Genomic DNA, 15653 nt, shown 5'->3' with positions numbered 1-15653 from the left:
TAGGAAATAGCATACACCTGCGGTAACATTTACTAAATATGTGTATATAAAATGTAATTTGAAATCAAAACATGTAGCCCAACAAATGATATAAATTAAGCATATAGGAGTACCTATTTCAACACAGAATAGCCGCATGTCCGCACTCCCTCGGAAATCATTTGGAGAAAATATCCTTTCTATTTTATTCAGCTGTGTCACGACTCCCGCCGAAGTCGGTCCCTCTCCTTGTTTGGGCAGCGTTCGGCGGTCGACGTCACCGGTCTTCTAGCCATCGCCGCTCCACCTTTCATTTTCCATTTGTTTTGTCTTGTTTTCCCGCACACCTGGTTTACATCCCCTCATTACTCTACGTGTATATATCCTCTGTTTCCCCCATGTCTGTGTGTGGTATTGTTTGTTCGTTATATGTGTGACGCTACAGGCTGGTTTTGCGTCGGGTATTGTTGTAAGCCGTGGTTTTGTTATTTGTACCTATTTGTGTAATTTGTGCGCTATCGCTTTTTTCCTTGGGCCGGAGTGTTGTGACGCAGTTGCGTCCAGCTGTTTTCCTCTGCCTGAATAAAGTGTGCCTGTTCACTCATCTCTGCTCTCCTGCACCTGACTTCCTTCGACCAGTTGCGCACACCCTGACAAGCTGTGTTCAATTGTATTCTTATAAAATAATATCACAGAATTCTAAGATAATCTTGTCTGCTAAATGAACTTGTGTAGCCCACAGCCAAATGGCATAGCAGATCAGGACCTAACATAAAGACAACTCAGAGTATGCTCTTCTGAAATAGACAACATTTTCTTCATATCATGTTTCTTTAGACCTGTCTAAAATAAATCATTGATTTATTATGATGGTGTAGGCTATATTAAATGGATTTATTAGACTTTTCAAATTGTAGATGTTCCAAAGGGCTGCGTCAGTGGCTTGTAGGCTGTGTGTGGAAACCAGGAGATGGTAAACGTGTTTATGTTAATTAATTGACTCATTTCAATTAATTAGCATTTCACAGTGATGCTGGCCCATGTTGACTCCAATGCTTCCCACAGTTGTCAAGTTTGCTGGATGTCCTTTGATTGGTGGATCTTTCTTGATACACACGGGAAACTGTTGAGCGTGAAAAACCCAGCAGAGTTGCAGTTCTTGACACAAACTGGTGCGCCTGACACCTACTACCATACCCCGTTCAAAGGCACATACATTTTTTGTCTTGCCCATTCACCATCTGAATAGCACACATACACAATCCATGTCTCAATTGTCTCAAGGCTTGAAAATCCTTCTTTAACCTGTCTCCTCCTCTTCATCAACACTGATTGAAGTGGATTTAACAAGTGACATCAATAGGGGATCATAGCTTTCACCTGCATTCACTTGGTTAGTCTATGTCATGGAAAGAGCAGGTGTCCTTAATGTTTTTTTTATACTCATTGTATATACAGTGCATTCGGAAAGTATTCAGATCCTTTAACTTTTTCAAATCAAATCAAATCAAATGTTATTGGTCACATACACATGGTTAGCAGATGTTAATGCGAGTGTAGTGAAATGCTTGTGCTTTTAGTTCCGACCATGCAGTAATATCTAACAAGTAATCTAACAATTTCACAACAACTACCTTATGCACTCAAGTGTAAAGGAATGAATAAGAATATGTACATATACATATATGGATGAGCGATGGCCGAACGGCATAGGCAAGATGCAGTAGATAGTATAGAGTACAGTATATACATATGAGATGAGTAATGTAGGGTATGTAAACATTATATAAAGTGGCATTGTTTAAAGTGACTAGTGATACATTTATTACATTCAATTTTTAATTATTAAAGTGGCTAGATATTTGAGTAAGTATGTTGGCAGCAGCAACTTAATGTTAGGGATGGCTGTTTAACAGTCTGATGGCCTTGAGATAGAAGCTGTTTTTCAGTCTCTCGGTCCCAGCTTTGATGCAGCTGTACTGACCTCGCCTTCTGGATGATAGCAGGGTGAACAGGCAGTGGCTCGGGTGGTTGTTGTCCTTGATGATCTTTTTGGCCTTCCCGTGATATCGGGTGGTTTAGGTGTCCTGGAGGGCAGGTAGTTTCCCTCCAGTGATGCGTTGTGCAGACCTCACTACCCCCTGGAGAGCCTTGCGGTTGTGGGCGGAGCAGTTGCCATACCAGGCGGTGATACAGCCCGACAGGATGCTCTCGATTGCGCATCTGTAAAAGTTTGTGAGTGTTTTCGGTGACAAGCCAAATTTCTTCAGCCTCCTGAGGTTGAAGAGGCGCTGTTGCGCCTTCTTCACCACGTTGTCTGTGTGGGTGGACCATTTCAGTTTGTGCTCCCTCTACTGTTTCCTTGAAGTCCCCGATCATCTCCTTTGTTTGTTGACATTGAGTGTGAGGTTGTTTTCCTGACACCACACTCCGAGGGCCCTCACCTCCTCCCTGTAGGCCGTCTCGTCGTTGTTGGTAATCAAGCCTACCACTGTAATGTCGTCTGCAAACTTGATGATTGAGTTGGAGGCATGCATGGCCACGCAGTCATGGGTGAACAGGGAGTACAGGACAGAGCTGAGAATGCACCCTTGTGAGGCCCCAGTGTTGAGGATCAGCGGGGTGGAGATGTTGTTTCTTACCCTCACCCCCTGGGGGTAGACCGTCAGAAGGTCCAGGACCCAGTTGCACAGGGCGGGGTCGAGACCCAAGGTCTCGAGCTTAATGACGAGTTTGGAGGGCACTATGGTGTTAAATGCTGAGCTGTAGTCAATGAACAGCATTCTTACATAGGTATTCCTCTTGTCCAGATGGGTTAGGGCATGAAAACCTGCCCACATTTTGTTACATTATAACCTTATTCTAAAATGTATTAAAATTGTCCCCCCCCCCATCAATCTACTCACAATACCCCATAATGACAAACCAAAAATAGGTTTTTAGAACTTTTTGCATATGTATTTAAAAAATAAATAAAATGTCACAAGTATTCAGACCCTTTACTCAGTACTTTGTTGAAGCACCTTTGGCAGCAATAACATCATTGAGGCTTCTTGGGTATGACACTACAAACTTGGCACACCTGTATTTGGTGAATTTCTCCCATTCATCTCTGCAAATCCTTTCAAGCTCTGTCAATTTGGATGGGGAACGTTGCTGCACAGCTATATTCAGGTCTCTCCAGAGATGTTCGATCGGGTTCAAGTCTGGGCTCTGGCTGGGCCACTCACAGACATTCAGAGACTTGTTTCGAAGCCACTCTTGCGTTGTATTTGCTGTGTGCTTAAGGTCGTTGTCCTGTTGGAAGGTGAACCTTCGCCCCAGTCTGAGCTTCTGTGCACTCTAGAGCACGCTTTCATGAAGGATCTCTCTGTACTTTGCTCCATTCATATTTCCCTTGATCCTGACTAGTCTCCCAGTCCCTGCTGCTGAAAAACATCCCCACAGCATGATTCTGCCACCACCATGCTTCACCGTAGGGATGGTGCCAGGTTTCCTTCAGATGTGATATTTGGCATTCAGGCCAATTCAATCTTGGTTTCATCAGACCAGAGGATCTTGTTTCTCATGGTCTGAGAGTTCTTTAGGTGCCTTTTGGCAAACTCCAAGCGGGCTTCCATGTGCCTTTTACTGAGGAGTGACTCCTGTCTGGCCACTCTACCATAAAAGCCTGATTGGTGGAGTGCTGCAGAGATGGTTGTCCTTCTGGAAAGTTCTCCCATTTCCACAGAGGAATTCTGGAGCTCTGTCAGAGTGACCATCAGGTTCTTGGTCACCTCCCTGACCAAGGCCCTTCCCCCCGATTACTCAGTTTGTCCAGGCGGCCAGCTCTAGGAAGAGTCTTGGTGGGTCCAAACTTCTTCCATTTAAGAATGACGGAGGCCACTTTGTCTTGTAGGTGTGTTCTTGCGGAGACCACTGTGTTCTTGCGTACCTTCAATGCTGCAGACATTTTTTGGTACCCTTCCCCAGATCTGTGCCTCGACACAACCCTGGACAATTCTTTCGACCTTATTGCTTGGTTTTTGCTCTGACATGCACTGTCAACTGTGAGACCTTATAGACAGGTATGTGCCTTTCCAAATCATGTCCAATCAATTGAATTTACCACAGGTGGACTCAAATCAAGTTGTAGAAACATCTCAAAGATAATCAATGGAAACAGGATGGATCTGAGCTCAATTTTGAGTCTCATAGCAAAGTGTCTGAATACTTATAAGGTATTTCTGTTTTTATTTGTAATACATTTGCAAATATGTCTTAAAACCTGTTTGTGCTTCGTCATTCTGGGGTATTGTGGGTACAATGATGAGGGAATTAATATATTTAATACATTTTGGAATGTAACATAAGGCTGTAACATAACAAAATGTGGAAAAGGGAAGGGTTCTGAATACTTTCTGAATGCACTGTATATTACAAAAACACGCCGTAATGGACAGGTCTACACTGGTTGAAATACATCTCTTTTGCAAGGATGCATGACAGTATTATGACTCATATCACCCATATTGGACTGAACACATGTTGTACACAATACACATACTGTAAGGGGTGCGTACTGGCGGCAGAGAAGTCAGAAGCAGGAGAGCAAAAACGGTGTTTCCAACGGCTCAGTATAATAATAAAAACCCACCGGAAAACAGAACAATCAATAAACGCGTACAAAACCCGACACACCAGGCAAAACGTGCACAAGCATTTACAATAAACAATTCCGGACAAGGACATGGGGGGAACAGAGGGTTAAATACACAACATGTAATGAATGGAATTGAAACCAGGTGTGTGTGAAGACAAGACAAAACCAATGGAAAAATTAAAGGTGGATCGGCGATGGCTAGAAGACCGGTGACGTCAACCGCCGAACGTCACCCGAACAAGGAAAGGGACCGACTTCGGAGGAAGTCGTGACACATACTGTATGTTGAACCATACATCGTCTCCCAGTTTACCCAGTTCAAACAAGATTCCAATGTTTGTTCTGAATCTAACCCACTGTACTCATGAAGGTTAGAATGGATTGGTTAACAGCAGGAACAACAAGATGTTTCCTCAACCCATTATAGTCTTCTGTTTCTCTATTAGCTGTGTAGGGTGCTGTTTGATCCTTAGCACCATGTGTTTCTCCCTTTTTCTCTCCTCAACTCTGGAATTGTCTGTGTGTGTGTGTTTCTCTCTGTTACTCTACTCAACACTAATTGCTACTTTCTCTTTGATCTCCTCTGCTGTGAGGTGGCTCTCTGGACCTACTGAGTTTCTCTCTCTCTCTTAACTTCCCCCTCTCATGTGTGTGTTTAAATAAACAAATTGTTGCATAAGAATTCTTATTCAATTAATATTTTTTTGGTCTTGCAGTCTTTTGTCTTTCTGTCAGAGAGTTGTACTTGTTCTATTTCTGATTCTGTTTAGATCTTTAGACAACGTTGACATTTGTTTGTGTTCAATTGGAATCCTGAATGAATTAGTTACCACGGAAACTCATAATTATTGTATGATATGGGCCTTAGGGGAAGAGAGGGGGAGAGATGGAAGACATACAGGTTTAATACTGTATGTTTCATTTGTGTAACAAGCTTTAGGATTGTCTGTTTGTTTTAACTGAATGAATGTACATTGAAATGTGATGGGACTGTGGTTTATAGCTGAACAAACACACACACACTTGTGTCTGTGCATACAATAATCTACAGTAATGAAAATGTGGTCCAGCATGCTATGGGCTTATGGAAATGCTTAACCCAATAATACACCCCCCCCCCATACCAGTTCACAACTCCAGCTGTCGAAGCCACTTACTGGTGAAAAGCAGGAGAGAACGGGGTGACGGGCTAGCTTATATAACATCCTGCTTACATTATTCTGAGAGCAGAGCAGCGTATAGCCTGCACCTGGAAAAACTTCACGCTTTGAGTGTGTGTGTGTATATGACAGGCGACGGGTTGTGATTTCTTGTCCCCCTCGTTGATCCGAGCGCTCGTGTGCATCGAGGGATCACATATTAGCACTAGTTGTCTGTGTGTGTGTGTATATCTTTGCGTGCAGCAGCCCACCATGGCAAGATGGTCTCTGTGATATTTAGAATTGATTCATTATCTCCACCTCCCACGATACCTAATCTCTCTCTCGTCGTTTCCCTGTCTCTCTCTCTCCTTCCTTCCTTCCTTCCTTCCTTCCTTCCTTCCTTCCTTCCTTCCTTCCTTCCTTCCTTCCTTCCTTCCTTCCTTCCTTCCTTCCTTCCTTCCTTCCTTCCTTCCTTCCTTCCTTCCTTCCTTCCTTCCTTCCTTCCTTCCTTCCTTCCTTCCTTCCTTCCTTCCTTCCTTCCTTCCTTCCTTCCTTCCTTCCTTCCTTCCTTCCTTCCTTCCTTCCCACTCACAATCCCATTATTTAGGGCTATATCTCATGGCCACACAGTATAATAAACATCACAGTCTATGTAGGTCAGTTTGGCTAACCTAACTCTCTCTCTCTCTGTGACTGTGTGTTTTTGGTGGCAGGTAAACATGATCACCTGTGTATGGCTCAGTTAGCGTGACTTTCTCTCGCTCCCTCTCTGTCTGCAGCGTCGTAACGGTGTGGTTGTGGCTGCATCCTCTATCCAGCGTCTGAGCCACAAGCGTCTGATGGCCACCTTCCAGGTGGCGGCTGAGAGAGGGGAGCAGGACCTGTATCGCTGCGTCACAGAGTCCACCCGCGGAGCTGCTGTGTCTAACTTTGCCGAGCTCATCGTCAGAGGTATAGTACGGCCAGTCCGTATAGTCAGGTTTTGATTGAAAAGAGTCCTGTACCACAGCACCACACACCACCTTCCCAATGACACCTCCAACCCACCATGACACCTAGCTACCATTCTGGGATCTCTTAGCGCCCTCCTCCATACAGTATGTTCTACCTCCTTTCCCACCCAACCACTTCCAACAGCTTCTCCGAATGTGAGACATGCACACAAGCACTCACTCACTGGCACCCGTAGTCAATCACACACACGCACACACGCACAAACACACATGTTAAAATGCACACACACATGAACTCAGCAAAAAAAGAAACGTCCTCTCACTGTCAACTGCGTTTATTTTCAGAAAACTTAACATGTGTAAATATTTGTATGAACATAACAAGATTCAACAACTGAGACATAAACTACCACAGACATGTGACTAACAGAAATGGAATAATGTGTCCCTGAACAAAGGGGAGGTCAAAATCAAAAGTAACAGTCAGTATCTGGTGTGGCCACCAGCTGCATTAAGTACTGCAGTGCATCTCCTCATGGACTGCACCAGATTTGCCAGTTATTGCTGTGAGATGTTACCCCACTCTTCCACCAAGGCACCTGCAAGTTCCCGGACATTTCTGGGGGGAATGGCCCTAGCCCTCACCCTCCGATCCAACAGATCCCAGACGTGCTCAATGGGATTGAGATTTGGGCTCTTCGCTGGCCATGGCAGAACACTGACATTCCTGTCTTTCAGGAAATCACCCACAGAACGAGCAGTATGGCTGGTGGCATTGTCATGCTGGAGGGTCATGTCAGGTTTGAGCCTGCATGAAGGGTACCACATGAGGGAGGAGGATGTCTTCCCTGTAACACGCAGCGTTGAGATTGCCTGCAATGACAACAAGCTCAGTCCAATGATGCTGTGACACATCGCCCCAGACCATGATGGACCCTCCACCTCCAAGTCGATCCCGCTCCAGAGTATAGACCTCGGTGTAACGCTCATTCCTTCAATGATAAACGCGAATCCGAACATCACCCTTGGTGAGACAAAACCGCGACTCTTCAGACAAGAGCACTTTTTGCCAGTCCTGTCTGGTCCAGCGACGATGGGTTTGTGCCCATAGGCGACGTTGTTGCCAGTGATGTCTGGTGAGGACCTGCCTTACAACAGGCCTACAAGCCCTCAGTCCAGCCTCTCTCAGCCTATTGCGGACAGTCTGAGCACTGATGGAGGGATTGTGCGTTCCTGGTGTAACTCGGGCAGTACAGGATGTAGTTGCCATCCTGTACCTGTTCCACAGGTGTGATGTTTGGAGGTACTGATCCTGTGCAGGTGTTGTTACACGTGGTCTGCCACGGCGAGGACAATCAACTGTCCGTCCTGTCTCCCTGTAGCGCTGTCTTAGGCGTCTCACAGTACGGACATTACAATTTATTGCCCTGGCCACATCTGCAGTCCTCATGCCTCCTTGCAGCATTCCTAAGGCACGTTCACGCAGATGAGCAGGGACCCTGGCCATATTTCTTTTGGTGTTTTTCAGAGTCAGAGTCAGCATGGGAAACAGTGTTTAAACCCTTTACAATGAAGATATGTGAAGTTATTTAGATTTTTGCGAATCATTTTTGAAAGACAGGGTCCTGAAAAAGGGACGTTTTTTTTGTTGCCGAGTTTACATAGGAAATATGTTCTGAACTAACAAAACGTCTCTCATATCTCTCCTGTATATAGGGGAAACACGTGGAAACAATGTATTCTTACATCTATATGTCATTTACTCTGTGTCATTGTGTAAACATTGTTTTTCCCTCTACATGTTGCTGTAATGAGGTGTCCTCGCTTGATGAGGGTCGTGTGTGTTTGTGTGCGTGTGTGTGTGTGTGCGTGCGTGCGTGCGTGCGCGTGCGTGTGTATGTCTCTTTGTCTAACGCTGAAAGGACAGGCAGCTTTACTCACGCAATCACTCATGCAAATAATTCACATTCATTATGGTGAAAATTAAACATTCCCTTCCCTTCAAGTGCCTCTCGGAAATCATAATCTGAAAGTGATTAAAAGATTGTGTGAGTCAACGCTCTAGCCGAGCAAAAATAACACTAGGGAAATTATAAAACAAGAAATGTACGAAACATGAAAAACCCTTGACTTCCCTTTTTTTCTGTGCAAGAGAAGATAATTATTGCTTATTCTATGGCAATTCTGACATTTTATTTTTTTGCGTTCTGTAAAAATTCACAAAGTGATGATGGACTGTACGTGTCTGTATTGTACTGGTTTAATTAGTCTCACTGGTAAACAACCGTACAACTATGGATCATTGTATTTCATTTGTATCTCTGTGTCAGTAACTGCTAGGAGTGGTGGTAGGAGTCAGGCGCAGAGAGCAGAGGTAAGGAAATGTGTGTTTATTCCATAAAACACAAAACGGTCGACGCCAACACAACCGGCGTGAAAAATGCAAAGTGCCCAGAACAACAGGTACACAGCGTGCATATAAAATAACACTTGTCGATCGCCAGCACATCCAATAACAAAAACACACTCTGACGCAAAATAATCCCGCACAAACCTGGGCGGGCTAAACAGGCTTAAATAACCATAAATCAAGAGAACCAAATGAGGAACAGGTGCAAACAATAAGACATACCAAACGAAAAGGAAAAAGGGATCAGCGGCGGCTAGTAGGCCGGTGACGACGACCGCCGAGCGCCGCCCGAGCAGGCAGGGGAGCCACCTTCGGTGGGATTCGTGACAGTACCCCCCTCCTGACGCGCGGCTCCCGCAGCGCGCCGCCACCGGCCTCGAGGGCGACCCGGAGGACGAGGCGCAGGGCGATCCCCATGAAGGCGGTGGAATTCCCTCAGTAGTGGGGGGTCCAAAATGTCCTTCCTAGGTACCCAGCACCTCTCCTCCGCGCCGTACCCCTCCCAGTCGACGAGGTACTGTAGGCCCCCCCCCCCCCCCCGAAGTCTGGAGTCCAGAATGGCGCTATCTTATACGCCGGGGACCCCCCAATGTCCAGCGGGGGTGGAGGAATCTCCGGCACCTCACCTTCCTGCATGGGACCAGCCACCACCGGCCTGAGGAGAGACACATGAAACGAGGGGTTAATACGGTAGTAAGATGGAAGTTGTAACCGGTAACACATCTTGTTTATCCTCCTCAGGACTTTAAACGGCCCTACACACTGTGGGCCCAGCTTCCGGCAGGGCAAGCGGAGGGGCAGGTTTCTAGCCGAGAGCCAGACTCGATCCCCTGGTGCAAACACAGGGGTCTCACTGCGGTGCTGGTCAGCGCAGTGAGTGAGACCCCGATCAGAGACCCCGATCCACTCGCCTTAGTGAGTGCGTCTTGGACGGCTCTCCAAGTGTCCTTCGAGCGCTGCACCCAATCCTCCACCACAGGAGCCTCGGTCTGGCTCTGGTGCCATGGAGCCAGGACCGGCTGGTAGCCCAACACGCACTGGAACGGTGACCTGTTGGTCGATGAGTGACGGAGGGAATTTTGGGCTATTTCTGCCCATGGGACGTATCTCGCCCATTCCCTAGGCCAGCCCCGGCAATACGTCCTTAGAAACCTACCCACCTCTTGGTTCACTCTCTCCACCTGCCCATTACTTTCGGGGTGAAAACCCGAGGTCAGGCTGACCGAGACCCCCAAACGTTCCATGAACGCCCTCCAAACTCTGGACATGAACTGGGGACCCCGATCAGAAACAATGTCCTCGGGCACCCCGTAGTGCCGGAAGACATGGGTAAACAGGGCCTCCGCAGTCTGCAGAGCCGTAGGGAGACCGGGCAACGGGATGAGATGGCAGGACTTCGAGAACCGATCCACAACGACCAGGATAGTGGTGTTCCCCTGAGATACGGGAAGGTCAGTGAGGAAGTCCACTGACAAGTGCGACCACGGCCGCTGTGGAACGGGGAGGGGGTGTAATTCCCCTCTAGGCAGGTGTCGAGGAGCCTTGCTCTGAGCGCACACCGAGCAGGAGGAAACATACAACCGCACGTCCTTGCCCAAGGTGGGCCACCAGTACTTTCCCCTCAGGTTCCGCACTGTCCTCTCGATCCCAGGGTGACCCGAAGAGGGGAGATTATGGGCCCATCGAATCAATCGATCACGGAGACCAAGCGGCACGTACTGAACACCTGCCGGACACTGCGATGGTGCAGGTTCCAACCGTAACGCCCGCTCGATCTCCGCGTCCAACTCCCATACCACCGGAGCTACCAAGCACGACGCTGGAATGATGGGAGCCGGATCGATGGCCCTCTCCTCGGTGTCATATAGGCGGGACAGTGCGTCGGCCTTCGTGTTCTGTGAACCTGGCCGATAAGAGATCGTGAACCGGAAACGGGTAAAGAACATGGCCCACCTGGCCTGACGCGGATTCAGTCTCCTAGCTGCCCGGATGTACTCGAGATTACGGTGGTCAGTCCAGATGAGGAAAGGGTGCTTAGCCCCCTCAAGCCAATCTCTCCACACCTTCAGAGCCTTGACCACAGCTAACAACTCCCGGTCCCCCACGTCATAGTTCTGCTCCGCCGGCCCGAGCTTCCTAGAAAAGAAGGCGCACGGGCGGAGTTTGGGTGGCGTGCCCGAGCGCTGTGATAGCACGGCCCCCACCCCAGTCTCGGACGCGTCCACCTCCACTATGAATGCCAAAGAGGGGTCCGGATGAGCCAGCACGGGAGCGTCGGTAAACAGCTCCTTCAGGCGACTGAACGCTCTGTTCGCCCCTCTGCTGACCAGCGCAAGCGCGCCGGACCCCCCTTCAGCAGTGAGGTAATGGGAGCAGCAACTTGACCAAAGCCCCAGATAAACCTCCGATAGTAATTGGCAAACCCTAAAAACCGTTGCACCTCCTTTACCGTGGTCGGAGTCGGCCAATTACGCACGGCTTTAACGCCGTCATCCTCCATCACCACCCCCGAGGTGGAAATGCGGTACCCCAGGAAGGAAACGGCTCGTTTGAAAAACTCACATTTCTCAGCCTTAACGTACAGGTCATTCTCCAGCAGTCGCCCAAGCACCTTGCGCACCAGGGAGACATGCGCGGCGCAGGTGGCGGAATAGATCAGGATGTCATCAACATACACCACCACCCCCTGCCCGTGCAGGTCCCTGAGAATCTCGTCAACAAAGGATTGAAAGATGGCTGGAGCATTCTTTAACCCGTACGGCATGATGAGGTACTCATAGTGGCCCGATGTGGTACTGAATGCGGTTTTCCACTCGTCTCCTCCCCGGATACGCACCAGATTGTATGCGCTCCTGAGGTCCAGTTTCGTGAACAAACGCGCGCCGTGAAATGATTCCACCGCCGTAGCGATGAGAGGTAGCGGGTAACTAAACCCTACTGTGATAGAATTTAGACCTCGATAATCAATGCACGGACGCAGCCCTCCATCCTTTTTCTTCACGAAAAAGAAACTCAAGGAGACGGGTGACATGGAGGGCCGAATGTACCCCTGTCTCAGAGATTCCGTGACATATGTCTCCATAGCCAACGTTTCCTCCTGTGACAATGGGTACACGTGACTCCTGGGAAGTGTAGCGTTTACCTGGAGGTTTATCACGCAATCCCCTCGTCGATGAGGTGGTAATCGGGTCGCCCTCTTTTTACAGAAGGCGATAGCCAAATCGGAATATTCTGAGGGAATGCGCACAGTGGAAACCTGGTCTGGACTCTCCACCGTCGTCGCACCGATGGAATCTCCCTTACACCTGACTGAGCACTCCTCTGACCACCCTCTGAGAGCCCCCTGTCTACACGAAATATTAGGATTGTGATTGGCCAGCCAGGGAATCCCCAGCACCACCGGAAACGCAGGCGAATCAATGAGGAAGAGACTAATCCGTTCCCCATGATCCCCCTGCGTTACCATGTCCAGTGGCACCGTGGCCTCCCTGACCAGTCCTGACCCTAATGGTCGGCTATCTAAGGAATGCACGGGGAAAGGTTGGTCCAACGACACCAGGGGAATCCCTAGCCTTAATGCGAGCCCACGATCCATAAAGTTTCCAGCTGCGCCTGAATCGACTAGCGCCTTATGCTGGAAAGAGGGACAAAACAAGGGGAAAGTTACTAAAACGAACATATGACCAACAGGGAGCTCTGGGTGAGGTTGGTGCTTACTCACCTGAGGTGAACGAGGAGTGCTCCGCCTGCCATCCCGATTCCCAGAGGAGCTCCCCCAGCACCGGTCGGTAGTGTGTCCTCTCCAACCACACTGGGTACAGGAGGAGCCTCCTCCTCCGGTTCCCCTGGACGCGGCCCCCCCTAGCTCCATAGGGATGGGAGCTGGAGGACCTGGAGGTGGAACCAACAGGGCCCGGTCCGGACGCTCGCAAGCAGCCAGCAGGTTGTCGAGACGAATGGACATGTCTATTAGTTCATCCAGTGAGAGGGTAGTGTCCCGACAGGCTAGCTCCCGGCGGACGTCCTCCCGGAGGCTACACCGATAGTGGTCCATCAGGGCCCTGTCGTTCCACCCCGCTCCAGCAGCCAAGGTCCGGAACTCCAGAGCAAAGTCCTGTGCGCTCCTCGTCTCCTGCCGCAGGTGGAACAGCCGTTCACCCGCCGCCCGGCCCTCTGCTGGGTGGTCAAACACGGCCCGGAAACGGCAGGTGAACTCGGGGTAGTGATCCCTTGCCGAGTCTGGGCCATACCACACTGCGTTGGCCCACTCCAGGGCACGTCCCGTTAAGCAGGAGACGAGGACGCTTACGCTCTCCTCTCCCGAGGGAGTCGGACGAACGGTAGCCAGGTACAACTCCAACTGTAGCAGGAACCCCTGGCACCCAGCCGCCGCTCCATCGTACTCCCTGGGGAGAGCCAGGCGCAAGGCTCCGGGTCCGGACGCCGGTGGAGGGGTAGCTGGTGGGGGGGGAGTTTGTGCTGGGGATGCGGTAGGGAGGCCACTCCTCTCCCATCGGTCCATCCTCTCCATCATCTGATCCATCGCTGAGCCGATTCGGTGGAGAATGGTGGTATGATGGAGGACCCGTTCATCCATCAATGGGAGAGGAGGGGAGGCTGCTCCTGCTGACTCCATAGCTGGTGCGGGATTCTGACAGTAACTGCTAGGAGTGGTGGTAGGAGTCAGGCGCAGAGAGCAGAGGTAAGGAAATTTGTGTTTATTCCATAAAACACAAAACGGTCGACGCCAACACAACCGGCGTGAAAAATGCAAAGTGCCCAGAACAACAGGTACACAGCATGCTGTCATGACGTTGGCCTCTTTTGGTACAGGGAGGACAGTTGACCCCCTCCCCTTTGTACCATCCCCCAACCTACCTTCCCCCCAACCCAGGCCCTGTGTGAAAGGGTTGTAAAATTCCAGGAGAGTCTCTGGCCACATGGCCCATAGAGAGACACAGGAAATTCTTCCAACTCACAGAATTGGGGAGCCAAGCGACATTTGTGTTCTGGAGAAGGTATGGAAGATTGGTGAAGAATCCAGCTACGAACTGGTCCGCTTGGTACAATTTTGTGATACTCAGAAGAGACAATATAGCCATATTACCATAAAACTGTTTATATAATAGCCTCAGCTTGAGACTTGCATCATAATGGTTGTATAAAATGTATTAACCTCTCTGGGCGAGGTGGGACGAATTCGTCCCACCTACGTAACAGCCAGTTGAATCCTGTGGCGCGATTTTCAAAACGTTTGAAATGCTATTACTTCAATTTCTCAAACATATGACTATTTTACAGCTATTTAAAGACAAGACTCTCGTTAATCTAACCACACTGTCCGATTTCAAAAAGGCTTTACAACGAAAGCAAAACATTAGATTATGTCAGCAGACTACCCAGCCAGAAATAATCAGACACCCATTTTTCAAGCTAGCATATAATGTCACAAAAACCTGAGCTACATTTCTCCAGACCAGGCCTCCACTCCATGGCCAATAGGTTTTACCATCCAATTCCTCTACTGAAAGTGAACTGTACCACGTGGTTAACTTTTAGACTATTGATACTGACAGAATAAGCGCAAGTCTTTGATATTAATTATTAGTCTGCAGCTAAGTAAATTATATCATCGAACGCGAAGACCAACGAAACATCCATTCTATAACGACATTAATGAATGTCGCTTTGAAAGATCCATTCTAACCGAGAGAGAGAGAGAGAGAGAGAGAGAGAGAGAGAGCTCTCCATCAGAACGACGCTCCAACAAGGATCCCGACGACACACTGAGCGTAAATATGTATTGATTGCAATTGTTCCCGAATGAGTGAGCGTTCAATTGTCAATTGTTAATATTAATGAACTCTGTGTACCTCCTCAGCTGACCGTTTATGACCCATTGTCTAACAGACCAGCCATGCCTGTTAGCCATTAGGGCACATTACTCTACCAATCCTTTGTGACGATAATTACTGTTTGTATGTTTTCTGTTAATTACTTAGTGTAGTAAATAAATGATTTTAAGACAATTGATGTATGGATGATTTTAGTAAAGACTGGGTTCGTGCAGATACAACAATTTACGACGTTTGGAATGAGACTGAACGCGAGGTAAAATACACCATTTAAACCAGAAGATAATCGGCCTATATTATAATATAGGAAAGTTATATTAGGAAAATTATAACTTTGTAATCTGAATATTCTCCTTGGTGCCCCAATCTCCTAGTTAATTACAATTAAACGATTAATCAGTTTAATCGCGTGATAATAATTACAGGGAGTTAATTGATAAACATGTCTTCAGTTTAATGGTACCCCAAAGACACGACAATGCATGTAAAATAACACTTGTCGATCGCCAGCACATCCAATAACAAAAACACACTCTGACGCTAAATAATCCCGCACAAACCTGGGCGGGCTAAACAGGCTTAAATAACCATAAATCAAGAGAACCAAATGAGGAACAGGTGCAAACAATAAGACATACCAAACGAAAAGGAAAAAGGGATCAGCGGCGGCTA

General features: G+C 48.2%; 1 protein-coding gene across 8 annotated transcripts in view; it reads left to right on the top strand.

Moving 5' to 3' along the window:
• The window catches only part of LOC106570261 (receptor-type tyrosine-protein phosphatase U), a 326028-nt gene that overhangs the window by 210201 nt on the left and 100174 nt on the right, over positions 1-15653 (top strand). For all 8 annotated transcript variants that reach the window (XM_014142386.3, XM_014142381.3, XM_014142384.3 and 5 more), the window contains exon 6: positions 6543-6714. In XM_014142386.3, coding sequence (XP_013997861.1) covers positions 6543-6714 — 172 coding nt within the window. The remainder of the gene's footprint in view (positions 1-6542; positions 6715-15653) is intronic.

The sequence above is a fragment of the Salmo salar genome, chromosome 14 (genome assembly GCF_965601325.2).
Source record: "Salmo salar chromosome 14, fSalSal1, whole genome shotgun sequence".
Lineage (NCBI taxonomy): Eukaryota > Metazoa > Chordata > Actinopteri > Salmoniformes > Salmonidae > Salmo > Salmo salar.
Note: the sequence above shows the minus strand (reverse complement) of the source record. Positions and strands in the feature narration are given on the sequence as shown.